Consider the following 17058-nt stretch of genomic DNA (forward strand, 5'->3'; position numbering starts at 1 on the left):
AAATTACCCGAAGAAGAGGAAGAAAGTCGCGAATGGGAAGATATCAAGGACTTAGACTGCGTCGTAGGATAATATTGAGGACTGGAGACTCTCGATGCTCCTCTGCTATTATAGTTATTCGTATCTCCCGCATCATAACCTGTAGACTGACCATAGTCATCCGCATAGCTGCTCTGGAACCTTGGTAGCTCTGTCGTAGTCCTCATTCCCAGGTTAGGCTCGTTATCAAGAGTCGAGTAACGAACCAACAAACTGGACACCCCCGACAAGTCAGGCACGTTTATCTGGAATTTGCTCGTCGCTTCAGGAGGCTCCAAGATATCAGGTGGCCTAAACGTGTGCAACCCAGTGTCCACTCTATCCTCAGTGTCCTTTTCCTTCGACGATTCCGAACTGGCATTCGTTAAATTACTTTTCAAATAACCTGACGCAGTCGTCGCAGAGGGATTAATCGCTTCGTGGCGACTCGAATCAATAGTGCTCGCTCTTATAGTGCTCTCGACGTAGGAAGGAGTCGTTGACGGCACGAAGGTCTCCGAATATCTTTGATCGTCTCTTTGGTATTGTTCTGTCGTCTCTGGATCGTTTACAGAGGCTGTAGGCTCTGTTTTCCCCAAGAACTGATAACCTGTCCTACCTTTCTCTTCGCGAGGAACAGTTGCGTTGGGTCTGGAACCAACCACCGAATCGAATCCTCCACCTTTGGCTTTGTCGCTCACAGGATTCTGCTCCTGGACCGAGATTCCCCTGAACGGCTGACGCAGCGCGTGACCCAGGCCGATGCTGCCTCTAGGTTCGATGTCGTCCACGCTCTCTTCGTCCTGGTATCCTTGGTAAGCCTCGTCGAACAAAGGACTCCTCTCTGCTTGTATATTCGACTGATTGAATCGAAGGTCTTCGGCGACTCTCACTTGAAACGTCTCTTGAGATCGACCTCTCTTCTCCTCTTCGCTGCTGGGGTCTCCGTAATCTTCGTATCTCTCCTGCTGATTGTAATCATCCCTGTCGATCTTTCTCGAGTGATAATCCGTCTTCTTCGAGTCTTGCTCGAAGGATCCACGGCTCTCCTCGTTGCTGGGGAACCTTGTCGGCGGAGTGACGTAGCTTTTGGTACCGCTGTGAGAAAAGAAGTAGTCGGAACTGTCTATGTCCTGGTCCAGCTTGTCGTAGGCCAAAGTGGATGGTCGATAGGTTGTTGGAACAGTAGGAGAGTAGAATCTCCTCGTGGTGGTGGTCACTGTGGGCACTGTAGGGGCGTAGGAGGGTTGGAACTGGTCGCTGAACTCGTTGGGCCTTCGATAACTGCCTTGGAAATCTCTGGATCTCTGTTGATCGACGTGGTCACGATCGTTTAGCTTCTGCACTCGTATGATCGGTGAATCTTGGTAAGGGGATCGAGATTTCTCGCGATGATAGAACCTCTCTTGGTAACTGCGACTGGTTTCAGGTTTTCTAGCCTTGAACTGATAGGGTGGCAGAAAATCGTGGACCGCGGGCCTGGGGTAGTCCTCGAAGTTGGTTCTCAGGTCGTTTCCGGTAGAATCCATAGGTGTGTAATCGAGGATCCTTCCTGATCCTCGCTGATAGTCCACCACGCTTCCTGTCCTGTCAGGATCCACTAAACCATCCTTGGTCACGTCTGTTCCCGACTGAAGGCTGACCATGGCGTAGGCGTTGCGTATCATTTCGTCGTCGTCCTGCTGGTAGCTGTTGCGATTCACGTCGATGTACTTCTCGCTGGAGGAACAGTCCACTTTGGTCCACCAATCACAAGTCAACAGCTTCTGGCTGAAAGTCGACCCTATGGGGCAGAGGAACGAGGAAACCAGGACGTCGTGGCACACGTGGAATACTTGGCATCCTGCCACCATGTCTGCATAGTAACCTGCACGGGAAAGTTAAGACAATAAATTAAACAATACGTTACGCATCTTTGCTTTCTCCAGTTATTTGAATTTTATTTCTCGAGAGTCTCAAGGGGTCTGAATCGATAAATGCGACACGGGTGGATACGATATTCTGGAGGTTGACCTCTGATTTGCTTTATATTTCAGGTATGGTTTAGAAAAAAGAAAATTTAATTTGACACAATGGCTTTTGTACGGATTTATATTATTAATTTAGCACAAAGAATAGTTCTGCGAGCACTGGTTATCTTAAAATAACTTCTGTACTCGTCGTTCCAATAATGAAATGAAAACATGATTGAAACACACAGTTTGTTACACAGTTCCTCGAATTAAAACGTCCTTGCGACAAGTCGTGGCGCCGGCCCCGTAACTGGAATAACGTTCCTAATGATCCGAGGTTTTTTCAACCTGGAATAATCTCGACACGATCAATGTTTACGTTTGATGGAGCTTACGTAACGGTCATACAACGCCACTGCTATATTTGTACAGTATCCTTCTCCTTTCGGATTATCTAACAGTGGAATTTCTTCCGTGAGCTCGATCGCGCGATACAAAGGATTGATTCTTCGCTAGCCATCAGAGAACGTTTTACGACACGATTCCGAGATACTTGGAAATTTTAATTGAACCGCTTTCGTCGCACGCGCGACCACGTTACGGAGATACCTGATCGACGAGAAATCGAACGGAGCGTCTTAGAACTCCTTAGACACAGGTGATAATTCCAAATTCTTCTAAAAAGACGTCGCTAATCTAAGAAACTATGTTCCACGCAATAACTGCCATATTCCTTTCGCCTGAATCAACACGGTTAAATATCAGCTCGGCAATAAAGTTATCCATACATTTCCAGCAGCGAAAGTCATCGAATCATTTGTAGCAACAAATAATAACAGGATCCAATCTCTCGAGTTAGCCTGGGATACGTTAGAATAATCCCACTGGCCTTTATCTCATTGTTAGGCTACTTTCGCCGACATTCAGCTACTCCTCAAGCAACATCCTACAACTGTACAACATTATCAGGCGGTTGCTCAATAAAGAAACCATAATATACGAGCGGGGACTGAACTTTCTTCAACGGGAATACACGGTCTCGAAACACGTCTGGAATCCTGGTGACTTAACCGTCGCGATGCAACCAAGTGACGCCATTGACTCGTTCTGTGGTAGACGTAATTAACTCTGCTCGGATTACTACCTTTGGACGAAGTGGATTATAATATCCAGGAAGCTTGACGTTTCGCAAGACAATCAAAAGACAGGGATTGAGACAGGAAATACAGTGGCAATCTATCAGAGAAAAGAAGCTGATGGAATTCTGGTATTATACTCCGAATTGCTTATTTCGGAGTGTTATGTTCTCCGGAATCTTCGGGAGCAATGGAGTCCTAGATTCATTTGGAAACCGCTATATTGAAACAAAACTTTTTTGTCTCAGCCAGTATGAAAACACTCCACGAACACATCAAGATTTTTTGTGAGGATTTTTATAAGGAGTTTCGAGGTGCAGGGAGCCTCGTTGGAGCGGTGACCTATTGCGAAACCGAAGCAAACGTTGCAGGGAGACGTCACAAGCCACACGTGCTTCTATAGGCTGTGTGCGTGAGAACTATCCTTGACACCGATACTAAAGGTGAAAAAGTGCGGGACCAAACGGCTATCGATGTGGAGCGACACTTTCGTGGGATCCTAATGGTCTAACGAATCCTCTAGGACCAGAATCCATTTTCCTTACGGTTCCAGAAACCTACTAAAATTTTTGAAGTTAAAGCCTCTGCATAGAGACCAACGTAAAACTACTGCTGCGATATTGATCGAAGAAAATTCAAGAAAGAACGAGTCGACCCAATGGGAAAACTAATTTCGCGCCACCTGCTGATTCCAATACTGAAATTGAAATTCTTCCAGGGGACGCAGGTCGACGGTTTACTGGCGCACGAATAGATTGCCAGCGTTTCTTTGGCAGTTGCATTACCATCCAGCCACCGTTATCGAGGCGAACATGAAACGGGTAATGAACGTTAGTAAATATCAGAGACTTCTTTTTAAGATGGAATAGAAGTTGTATCGGGGAACCAGTTTGGAGAAAATAAGATGCAATTAATCATGAATGCGCGGTGGTTCGCAAGAGGCATTCGACTTTTTAGCTCTGCTTCGATGAGAGAAAGCTGAGATGATTCCTAGATCAATGGAATAAATAGAGGAATTCTAAACTTGCGTTTCCATTCTCATTCTCATTCTTTCGTGTCCTATGCCGCACACGTTTTATTTTACACTTTAATAAAGGTAAATAAAAAAGGTTCTAAACCATCGATGAACTTTTACGAGAGAAAGCTGAGACGATTCCTAGATGAATGAAATAGAGAAATTTTAAACTTGCTCTTATTCCCTACGTTGCACATATTTTCTTTTACTCTTCAAAAATGATACATCAAAAAGGTTGAGAGGTTCCCAGTTCCAACGTTGAAATTAAATACCGGACTGTAATAATGTTAGAAGCAATTCCACGATGAACGATCGCGAGATTACTATGTTACGTACGCGTAGCATTTTCATCGATTCCCTCGGCGCGAACACTTTCATCTAACACGCCTTAGGGCGCGTCCAGACTTGACCCGAAGCGCCTAACCGAGCCACCTAAAGCCATACTTCCACTTATAGAGAGTTTATACTTCGTTTACACCCTCCGCCAATAGAAACAGGTTTCTAAACACGGTACAGCTAAAAATCTAATCAGCAACACTGTCTCAGAATACTCGAATCGAGGGTTTAGGCTGTATTATGATATATAGTTGCTTAGGATTAAGTTGCAAAACAGCTATTCGAGGAATCTTGCCCTTTTATCTTTCTCTACTGCCATATGTCACGTTTCCACGCTTCTGAATTTATATATACTATCACCCCTCGTTATGGCTAATGTTTTGCTTATTTTCACCTTCTCAAACCACTGCAAACTCGCATGCACTTTCTCAAACTTTGACGGTCTCCTTCTGAAACCATTTTAATTGCGCAAAGATATTCCATCCTAATAAGGTTTAGAATGCAAATAAATAAGTGTTTTAATGTGATGTTAGCTGATTTGGACTGAGTCTAACAGGCTCAACCGGTTGGTGGATCGTTTGAAAACAGCCTGACGCGTTACCTAATCCCAAAGTCGCGGCACTAACTTTTCCACGAGCTTATGGAAACCGCGGATCGATGGAATTTCGATTCGAGGAAGACACGGTGAAATCGAGAGTAAAGGTATGCGATAGCGATTCATTCGAATCTCATTCACCTCGTGAACGTCCTTCGCACGTGAATCCTGTCTGCGGTAGCGTCGTGTACGCAGGGTAATCGACGCCTGGCTCCCCTGGCACGTTCTTCCTTATATCCGAGAAGTCTGAAACAGAGAACGTTTATTCGTGCGTTAACTTCGATCGTCGTTCCGATATACCTGAAACGGTAGCCCACGCCAACGATTTATTAATCGCGATTGTACAAGCGCGTTGACTTTCATTACGTTGTAACATTCAGACGAACAGGTCTGTGGACCTTGGCGGAACGCTCGTAACAATTGCTGGCCCAATTAAGCGCCACTTAACGTTCATTTTTTACGTGGTTGGTGGTTAAACGTACTCGAAAATAGGTGGAACAAAAATGAAAGAATTTCTGTAGTTTTTGTAAAATTAATTTGGATTTAGAATAAATACTTCAGTTGAAATTATGCGCACTAATTAAGTACCAATCAAGCACCACTTAACGTTCATTCTTTACGTGGTTGGTGGTTAAACGTACTCGAAAGTAGGTGGAACAAAAATGAAAGAATTTCTGTAGTTTTTGTAAAATTAATTTGGATTTAGAATAAATACTTCAGTTGAAATTATGCGCACTATTAAAGCAAACATACTTTTATGTGGATAAAAAACAACAAAATTGTTTTGGGAAAGTGATATATATCTAAGACAATCGTTTATTAATTTTCGTTACGAAACTGCCTCCTGAATTAAAGGAAATGTTTATTAAACAAAAAAATACTCTATACTCATTTTTTTGTTTAATAAACATTTCTTTTAATTCAGGAGGCAGTTTCGTAATGAAAATTAGTAAACGAGTGTCTTAAACAGTGTCTAAACAAAAAAATACACTATACTCAACAAGGAAGTATTTTTATCGAGTATCCCAGCCTATCATTACCGGTAGTTAAATAAATTAATGCAGAAGCGAGGATCGTTAAATTCTACAAAGATTAAATTTAATTTATAGCCAATCAAGATTCAAACTTACGTTAGGCGCTACTACAAGGTTGTTCGGGTTTTTAGAAAATAATAAGTACCCATGGTTCGTCTCGTGTGGCATTCAATAAATACCAACGATATAATGATAGTATTCCATTGAACTTTGATATGCAAATACGCCGTGTTATTATACCGATTCAAGGTTGTGCAACCTGAATTGTGCCCACTATTATGCGTTCACCGCTCGTAGGTTAATAGGAACTTACGTGTGTCATAATCGTAAAGTACGTGTCAATGATCAATTTAATCGAATCCTGCCTATTATAATTTCATCATTGGTCCGAACAAGCCACAGAATATATTATATTGGATAAGTAGTTGCTGGTTAGATAGAAAATATCCATTTTTATGTAAAAATATATTCTGTACCTTTTGTCTCTGACTGATTTGAAATGTGTAACAATAACAACGCACACATTGGCAATAAATTAATTGGACTCATACTGGATAAACATTGGACTTATATTGGCTCGTAGAACATGCATCGACTATAGTAATTTCACAAGATGGTTTAACCAGGACACACCAAGGTCGTGAAAAGAACTCGTCAGGATAATCCCGTGTATCGGTGACATTTAACAGAATGCCACGTGTTTACAGTTCTCGAAGCAGCAGCACGTGATACCGCGGCTCTCGCGCCTCGCAATTTGCGAGATGCTTCACGTGACCTATGCCAAGACCATTTTTCTTCTACGTTTGTCGTAGCCTATCGCCTTTCACGCCACGCGATAATACGTCTTCCTCTTAACGATCTCGTCTTCGTTCACCTGACGCCCGTCAATCGACTCGCAATAAAAGTACGCGTGGGGCAACGTGTCCTACCCGATAAAAACGAAACCAGGCAGCCCCATCAGAGATACGATCTTACCTTTCGACATGAATGGACAAAACATTAAATGCGACTGGCAATCAACAGTCTCTACCTGAAAGATCTCTATCGATCTTTGTATTCTACGCGTTCCTTCAACCTTTTTCCATTCACTTTCGTTTGGGTCCTTTCCAATATCTTGTCTATTTATTCCTTCGCTTTTTCTTATGTATTAGCAAGTTCTTTTAAGATACCTAACGCGCCTAGTTTAAAGCTTCAAGGTGTCACAGAATATCCTCTTAATTTCATTTAGATCTTTTTCAAATACCTTACGTATTTATTTCTTCATTTTTTCTTTTTTTTACGTAATAAGATGTCCTTTTAAGATATCCAACGTGTCCAGGTGGCAGGAAATATCCTCTTAAATATGCTCTTTTAAAATCTCTATCGTGTCTAGTTTAAAGCATCCAGGTGTCAGAAAATATCCTCTTAATTTCGTTTAGACCTTTTCCAATATTTTTCTTGCATATTAAGATGTCCTTTTAAAACACCTAACGCATCTAGCTTGAAGCACTCAGGAAATATCCTCTTAAATATGTTCTTTTAAGATATCTACCGCGTCTAGTTTAAAACATCCAGGTGTCAGAGAATATCCTCTTAAATATACGAAGAGACAGGTGGATAGTTAAATAAATGAATGGACTTACTCCCTTCGAGAAGACCTCGATGACTGTGAGTGACGGGAAACGTCACCGATCGTCGTAATTGTTAATACCAAAGGATGGACAATAATGGTAAATGAAATTGGCATTATGAGGATCGTGGGAGGATGGCAGGAAACGGTGATAAGTATCTGAATAGCGACTTCATACGGTAATCCCAAGAATGGGCGAAGGAAACGAGAGAAAATGAAGGAATGACGCTGATTCAATCGGAGGATGCACAATATGCTAATCATTGAATGGAAATTTTAGACGTACGTGTGTTGCTCGTCGCGATTATACGATGCATAAAAGACAAAGCTTCGAGGATAGCTGTTTATTTAACACATGAACGTATCGACTCGAAGATTTAAAAAATATCGCTCAATTTCTCAAGTTCAGATTTAAAAGTATTTTCAGTTCAAGACATGCCGAGGACTATAACATCGGGTGCAAACGTTTACGTTTAATGTTTGAAGTGTTTGACACCATTTTTATCTGTTGACGAGGCAATCCGAGATGTATCTGTTATCTCTTGCAATGTATCTGATTACGTGAAAGCCGGAGACTGGCGATGCACAAATTAGCAATATGTTAATGATTGTATCTTCTGCCTTTTCCTATAATTAGTAACACGTTGACACCATTTCTACTGGTTGACGCGGCGTTCGAGATGGAAATAGACATCGTTAGCGATCGTAAATCAATTTGCTAGTCATAGATAGAATGATGCATTCCTTTAACGGAGGTTCTTTTATAGATACAGAAGTTCTTACTTAAACATTGTAAAACGTACATTCTTGAAAGACAAATTTTCCAGTTTTAAAAAAGCATTATTTCTATTCGACATCATTTCTAGAATTCAAAGTGTCTAGTATACAAATTTCCTAGTTAATTATTAAATTACAATCCAATATCAGTGCCTTTCGGCAAACAGAATTCCTGTACTCTGAGATTCTAAGAAAATAGAACCAGAAAGTCTAGAACAGTCAAGTAGAGACTTACAATTAACGGAGATTGAGAAATTTGTCTTTTTATTATACCCACAAGCTCTGCTAATGATCCGTGTAATCGAGCTATTCCGAAAGTTCGCCTTGAACTATTCCGCGTTAAAAGGATTTACCGAGTGTTCCAAGAAAAAGGCTCGAATGAAATATTCCCGATTTACCTGTTCTCTCTTCGTAAGGATCGTACTGGCCGCCGGCGGATCCATAACTGTCAAAGGCTCCTTCTTCTTCCGGATCGAAGAACTTCCTGAAACCAACATCGACGACCGTTAGTCTCTTACGAATCCATGCGAAACAGCTTCAAGAATCGTACCTTCCTCTGGTGCCGTCGATGGCTCTTCGTGACAGGAAGCTCCTCCTTGGAATTTCATGTTCAAGACTCCCGTGAATATTGCACAAGACCAGCGTCACGAGACCTGCACAAAAAGGAGTGCCTGAGCTGGAAGGTATTGTGCGAGCGAATATTTAAAAACGCAATTGCCAAGAAGAACCCACGCCACAGAAGAACGAGGATTTTAGGTTCAAAGACAATTCTTTTCGAATTGCGCCATTTCTTGATTGTCTACTTTCTTACTCCAAGCACACATCGCTTCTCGAACTCCTCGACTTTCCAACCATCCAGGTTTCTATTTCTACGAGGTTCCAATCTTTCCTATTAAGGAGCAATTGTTTGGGAGACTAGAGAAACTTTTTTGAGGATAAGTTCGAGGGTTGTGATAAATATTTGAGGTGGTCCTAGTTAGGACGAATCCACTGTCCGAACAGAGTCATTCTTAAACAGTACAGTAACACAGATTCATGAATGAAATCACTTCTATCCAACGTAGATACATAGTTATCACAACGACACAAAGTTAGAAGCAAGCAAAAGTCGATACACCTTTATGTTTCGAGAGTAAACATTGACACAGGAAATATACTTTCATAAACTCCATTTTAAAGAATCCATCTCTGTCGACGTCCCTACTAAGAACTCTCCTGTTATTTAAATATACAAGGAGGCCAAAGAATTTTATAGACGACGATATCTTGAAAATTGTTCGACCTCAGGAATTTATAATAATTCCCATTTTAAACAATCTGTCTTTATTCACGTCTCTCTTAAAAATTCCCCTGTTATTTAAATACACAAGGCGGTCAAAGAATATCATACACGATTTTATCTTAATAATGCATCGACCACGAGAATGTCAAATAAACCCTATTTTAAATAATCCATCTCTGTCAACGTCCCTACTAAGAACTCTCCTGTTATTTAAATATACAAGGAGGCCAAAGAATTTTATAGACAACACCATCCTAAAAATGGAGCAACCTCAACAATTTCTAACCTGCGGTTTACCCATCACGAGACACGCAAAAGATTAGCGAGTTGGCACCCAGCGAAAGTGGCGTTAATGAATACTTTGCGTTCGATGAACCTTTTGAAGCTGTTCGAGTTCCCTGGCAGTAATTGATCAGCAGGCAGTTAGCGTTTGTTTCTCGCTATACCGCGACTTCTTCCTAAATAGAGACTGTTGCTCCAGACGGGTCACGAGACGAACCACTTTCGAACCTGATGGATTCCCGCAATCGGATCGTGAGAGCATTGTTTCGCGCACTTCGGCTTGTTTTACATGATTAGAGGTGCCACGGGCTCGATGAAGAGATGAACGGGAAGCGCTCGTCGAAGTGTTAATCGAGGGCTACGATTTGATAAATCGCTTGCACGCGAGTATTTATGGTCGCGAGTCGCTCCGTTGGTTCTTGCAATTCCATGAACTGGTACACTAATACCTCTATCAGATAACTGTTCATTATTCAACTGAATTTTGCGCTCCTCAAAGAAAGAAAGTTTAAATTAAAAATTGATGTGTCTGAGAATATGGTACCTCGAGACTAAAAAATAAAAAAAAAATGACAGAGCAAAGAATTCGTGAAATCTGGACCAGTCCCATCGTCCCTAGTGGTATAAGAAATTTAACTTTTTTCTGTATCACTCTCGTATCCTTTGTAGTAACGGATTAATTGACCAGTCAAGTGAAACGTGCGATGAATAGCGCCAGGGAACAAGAAACACCTCCAATTAAACAGAAAACGCGAATCGGATGACTTTTAACGTGGAAAGCAAGCGAGTTGGTCTTTCACGAGTAAAGATATTCCCCGTGGTTGCTATCCAACTTCGTGACCTTTCTCATCGCATCTTTTTAATGCCAGTAACCATACCAAGCCGTTGAAACAATGCACCAGGTCGCCATTATTCGAACGGATGGATTGGTCCCTGGAATTTGTGTAAATCAGATTCCAGACCGATATAATCGCCCCTCCCACGCACACGTGAGCTGTTTATCGCGCGTTCTCAATGACATCGGGAGTGCTATAGTTTTTAATCGGGTCACACGTGAGAAAGCGCCTGCCAGGAGCTATTTGAATGTGCTTCGTCGATTGACAATTATTTGAATATCTGTGATCGATCGGGAACAGGAGTCGACAGGATTGGAAATAAAGGAACTCCTTATTTAGAGCTTAGATGATTACGTATAGACGTCTAAACACATTGTTCTTAATGCCAGTAAAGAGCGAAAGCATTGAAGTAACGCTTATGGAGGCATGTAACGTATCAATAGACTGTTAAGACATTTTTAGCAACTGGAAATTTCGTACACCGATCAATTTCCCCAAAAACTTTTCTGTGAAATTGTAGTTTCTTAACTTCTTTTTTTATAATCAATGATATTTTACATATTCTCGGAAGTCTCTAAGATAGATATAGACCAAACAACATTTACTAGTTAATATAATTTGTGAAATTAACAAACAAAAATGCGAAAAGTCGGTAAAAATATAGAAGCAATAAGTATTTGTACGATTCTTACGACGAACCATTTAGAGTAGAGTTTGTAATGTAAACACATTAGTTTATTGCTCCGTACGAATTAGAAAACATCAAATTTCCAGTAAAGTACTTTTAAACAGTTGTGAGGATACTTATTGCTTCAACATTTCTATCAATTAATTGTTTTTTTCTTGTTAATTTCGCAACTTACATAAATAGCTATTTTTTTTTGTAATCTGTTTATTCTAGAAATTTCCGAGAATATGTAGAATGTTATTGTTTATAAAAAATAAATTAATAAATTACAATTTCACACAGTTTTTTGGAAATTGGTCGGTGTACGAATACTTTCTACACCCACTGTATGTGAATGGGGTCAAATTAAAAAATACAGGCAGTCCCATAAGTATTCGTACTCTTTGTGTCTATTAATAAGTGTAAATTAAATGATGGGCTTGCTGTTTCCAAATAAATGTTTCGTTACAAATATATACATGTGTAAAGCTTATTCGTGTATATATTCATAATGAAATATTTATTTGGAAACATCAAGCCTATCATTTAATTTCGAGTAAAATTATCATTATGATTACGTATATGCGTAAAGTTTATTCATGTATATATTCATAATGAAACATTTATTTGGAAACATGAAGTCTATCGTTTAATTTAAAACAAATTTCTTCGATACACAAGGTGCAAGGACTTAAGACACTGACTGTACATACAATTGAAATGGTTTCACTTAAATTTCATTTGCATAAACATGCACAGTCTACACATCAAGAACACTTTGCGACCCAACAGTGACTTACTAGTCCAGGGATTTCATCACCAAACAATTCTTTCTGCTCTAAAGTGAGACGTCTCTTGCGTTAACTCTGGAATGCGTCGGAAATTTAGTGTTTCTAGTTAGCGCAACTCGCGGTCCGCAAATATGAATTAGTTTTAATGCCGACCCAGTGTCGAAACTGAGCCACCGCGAACGAAGTCGTGAATTACGCAAAAAAAAAAGAGAACTGGAAAGAAATTAATATTTAGTCACGGTGACCCCTCGTGGCATCCTAAACGCTAGATTAGCGTTTCGCGTAACGCTTCGTGTAATCACCAGACCTATGTACTTTTCAAAATTGTTCTAACCGCGGTACTCTTCCCTTCAAAATTATTCCAATTAACTTGTTTTCCAAGGACTGCTTTCAATGCGTCACAGTCTTCCCAGCAGCACCCGACATTCCTCGAGTTCTCGAATATAAAATCTTATGAGAAAAAGATTTACGTCATAGCCTCGTTTCGCAAGGAATCCTCGTAATTCTTCCTGGACGGGGATCAATATTTTCGTGATCGACGAGACATTCCACTTACGAGACGTTTCGCATCTTTTTTGCATCAATTCTAGGCGAGGCAATGTTTATATTTTTTGCTCGAAACATTTCATTCGAAATTCATTTTCTGATACATCGTAATGGTTTCGTAAAAGTAGACTTGTATTGCGATTTTATACCGGGTACAATAGGCGCATAGGAAATGTATAATTCCATTCTTTTTTTTTTTTTTTGTTTTTTTATGCAGTTGCACTTTACATTCACGTCATTGCACTCGTTTGAAAGGTGAAGGTACAAGACTATAGACTTTTCTGTGTCATTGAATTTTTACTTTCATGTGAACTAGAATGTGAATTTTATCCATTTATGGCAATATGGAAAACATATGCAAAACGAATGCAACAGTCCATAATTCATAAATTATATATTTTGCATATATTTAGTCCACAATCTAATTAATAAATTACAAATGTTTCCCTTAATGAAAGGCCCACCCCCACTACGTGGCACAATCCACGCATGAATCATAAACGATTTTTAAAGACATTACTGAAAGACTGTGCGAAACGTTTCAAGTGCAAAGACTTTGTACCGTTCATTCTACTCCACTTATCTTTCTGTGTTGCTTCCGATCAATTGAATCGCTCTTGCATTTGTACAATCGTAACAGAACCGCACTGTGGCTAGGATACAGTCGTGAGAATATATTTGCATGTTCCCGCGTGTCGAGCCATGCATTTATGAATCATGAAGATTTCACTTCCATCGAGTGTATACGCGGAACACGATTGGAAACGCCCAATAGTATCAAATTATGCTCGTTACGTGGCACTGGGTAATACAGTATTCTAATAACATTCATCAGGAAGTAGCAACCACTATAAAATTGGAAATTTCGTACCTGGGAGATCCCTTCAAAATTTCTTTTTGAATTGCACACAAGCTCGGAAAATTAATTCTGTCGTGGAACGGTGTAAAAATTCTAGAATAATATTATGGTGAAGCTAAGTTTCCATTGGGCAACTTTTCACTGTTTTAAGCACGTGCTCAGACTTGTTACAGATTATTAACAGCTATCTTGGATTCAATTATTCTCTGCAACAAAGCGACGCGATCTATGCAAATCGCTCTATATACATATGCACACGTGGATCGATGTATCAACGGTGTCATTTTTCAATACTCATTACTGTTTTCCTGGCAAGCATAACACTGTATCCTAACACCAACGATCATGAAAAATCATAAATATCAACGATTAAATTGCTTTTAACTTTTCCATAGAATGACTATTAAACCCTCACCATCCAATCATTTTCATACGACAATTAGAAGTACTTAGATCAAAATAAAAATTTGAACTACACCTTCAGTATCGTCGTAAAAAATATGCACAGGATTTGTCGAATACAATATTCGTTACAACATAAAATAAAACATCCTTTGAGAAAGGAGACAACATTCAACGACAAGAACCTCGACGTCCTCCTCATCGAGCATAACATTGTACCTTGACAACGAATAAAGAATCCTAAATTTCAACAATTAAAACGTCTTTTATATACAATATTTATTAAACCCTCATCATCCATTTTCATACGACAATTACAAGTACTTAGATCCAAATAAAAATTTAAATTACACCCTCCGAGTTTGTCGCAAAGCAATGCACAAGGTTCCCTGAATATTCGTTACAGTATAAATTTAAGTAACCTTTGAGAAACCACAGAGAAATATCGAACGACAAGATACGAACCTCAACGTCCTCCCCATCGAGTATTGTACCTTGACAACGAATAAAGAATCCTAAATTTCAGCAATTGAAACGTCTTTTATATAAAATGTTTATTAGACCCTCACCATCCAATCACTTTCATACGACAATTACAAGTACTTAGATCCAAATAAAAATTTAAATTACACCCTTCGAGTTTGTCGCAAAGCAATGCACAAGGTTCCCTGAATATTCGTTACAGTATAAATTTAAGTAACCTTTAAGAAACCACAGAGAAATATCGAACGACAAGATACGAACCTCAACGTCCTCCCCATCGAGTATTGTACCTTGACAACGAATAAAGAATCCTAAATTTCAACAATTGAAACGTCTTTTATATAAAATGTTTATTAAATCCTCACCATCAAATCACTTTCACACAATTGAATTTCCCCAAGCCCCAACTAAACATTGAAACTACCCTCCAGAGTTCGTCGCGAAGAACCACACATTACCTTCAAACCTCGTCAAAACTGAAGTCCCACCATAAATCGAACATCCGTTTAGTAATGAAGACAGCAACTTCCAACGAAATACAACGCCTATCGACGATCAGTAACATGGTTCTCGAGCGACTCGAACAACGGAATGATCAGGTTTTACTTGTCGAGGAAGGCGGTTCTGTAGTAATTCGATTCACGAAAGGCGACGTGCGCGACGCGTTTGGCCTTCGAGGCGCGAAATTCGATTCGCGTTGAAAATCGAGCACTTACACAGAGTACGTAGGCTGATCGGCATTTTGTTGCACGTTGCATGAGTACCCGAGGAACTGTTCGACGTCGAACGTCCGCCCACCGTGGAGCAGCCGATGCACTGCGAGCTCGACGATCACCTCCCAGAGTCTTCTTCTCGGGCTCTTCGACCCGTGGAAGGGATCACGGATCCCTCTTGCCTTTCTTTTCGCTTTCCACCTCTCACCTGGCTCGAGTCATCCCTCGGAGGTGGAATCTCGACCGCGCCTCCGTAGAAATTCGGAGATCCCTCAACGACTAACTTAGATGTCCTTTCATGGCCTGCTGTGGCTCGTCTTCGGGTTCTTCTCGCATTTATATTCTTCTCGCTTCGTGTTCTGTGGTTTACAGTTCCGATGCATGGAGTTATGACTCCAACTTTGACGGGAAATAATATTTCTCGAGCATTTTTGCGTTTCTAAATAAATTGAAAAATTGCAGAGTAAACCTGTGGGAGTACTAGATGTCGATGCGAGGAAATAAGGTCCCATTCGTAAAGAAATGAGGAAGATTGTGATGGTACTGATATACATAGACTGTAGTTTATGTGGAATTAGGAGAGGTTTAATTTACCATCTTCCTAGTTTTTTTATTGTTTGGAAGATACGAGCTCCAAAACTCAGGCTGCAGAGCAGAAGTTAAATCATTATCAGTCGTCTTTTCTTTTCTATTTTATTCCTATCTTCAGCATCCTAGTCTCGCCTTCACTACTGAAAGTATCAGAAACTCAGCTGCTCGAAAAATTAATTCAAATCAAAATTACAATCCATTTCAATTTCTATTTTATTTCATTACTATTGACTCTATTTTCCTTAGCATCCTAATTCTACCTCTGCTGCTTCAAATATCAGAGTCTCAATTGCTCGAAAAGACAATCCACTGGAATATTCTTCTCCCACAAGCCTTAGGATCCTCTCGTGTGGCTCGTACCCATGTCAACTCTCTGTAAATATTGAATCTATTCATACGTACGCCTCTTGCATGCGTCAACGAGGCCTCGAAAATATCACCTGCACGGTTTGTAGACACCGTCTTTCCATTTATAGTCCATGTCGCGCATCAGCCGCAGGTTTCCAGGTATCAAATTCCATCAGAAAGTCCCGATGCTTGCAATTAAAATGGAAAGTAGAGCAGAGACCGATAAACGCGAAGCGTCTCAGGCTCGTTCGTAGCGATATGTGTACGGAGCATGGTTAATGGAGCGCTATTGCGTGTATCGACATCGATTTCCTTTCAATCTCTTTCACATCCTCTCGGCGTCCACGTGTACCGTCTGCCGGTTATCTGCGATCTGGAATCGGACGATTGCAAAATTAAGATCTACGCGCCGAAACGGGCGTAACGCACGCTTTGACGCGTCCCACGACCGTTGCAGTTGATCTGACATTTATTTACAACACCGTCACACCCTTAACTACCCATTACTGTACTGTGAAACGTTACTTGGTGTGTAGGTGTTTTAGAGGAATTAGAAAATTGATGAACCTGGAAACCTTCCATTTCTGGTTTTTTTTTCCTTTTAAGATTGAAAATCTTTTGCTGTGAGGCGATGAAATAGGTGGGTAGTAACTAGTAACAGAATAAATATGTTCCGTTACACAGCTTCAATACACAAATTGTCGTGAAAATTGACTAACATTTTGCAATCTAAATCTAATTTCACTTTACACTTTGCACTTTACACTTTTACACTTTAAACTTTTC

At 40.3% G+C, this 17058-nt stretch overlaps 1 protein-coding gene across 1 annotated transcript in view; it reads right to left on the reverse strand.

The window, feature by feature from the left end:
• Positions 1-15444, reverse strand: part of LOC128873262 (mucin-2-like) — an 18103-nt gene extending 2659 nt beyond the window's left edge. Inside the window, exons 1-5 of the mRNA XM_054116708.1 lie at positions 15337-15444; positions 9023-9125; positions 8871-8956; positions 5194-5298; positions 1-1885 (exon numbers count right to left, since the gene is read on the reverse strand). The exon at positions 1-1885 is cut by the window's left edge and continues 2659 nt beyond it. Of these exons, the coding sequence (XP_053972683.1) occupies positions 1-1885; positions 5194-5298; positions 8871-8956; positions 9023-9125; positions 15337-15361 (2204 nt within the window). The 5' untranslated portion in view covers positions 15362-15444. The remainder of the gene's footprint in view (positions 1886-5193; positions 5299-8870; positions 8957-9022; positions 9126-15336) is intronic.
• Positions 15445-17058: the final 1614 nt, after the last annotated feature.

Source organism: Hylaeus volcanicus, chromosome 3, assembly GCF_026283585.1.
Source record: "Hylaeus volcanicus isolate JK05 chromosome 3, UHH_iyHylVolc1.0_haploid, whole genome shotgun sequence".
Classification (NCBI taxonomy): domain Eukaryota; kingdom Metazoa; phylum Arthropoda; class Insecta; order Hymenoptera; family Colletidae; genus Hylaeus; species Hylaeus volcanicus.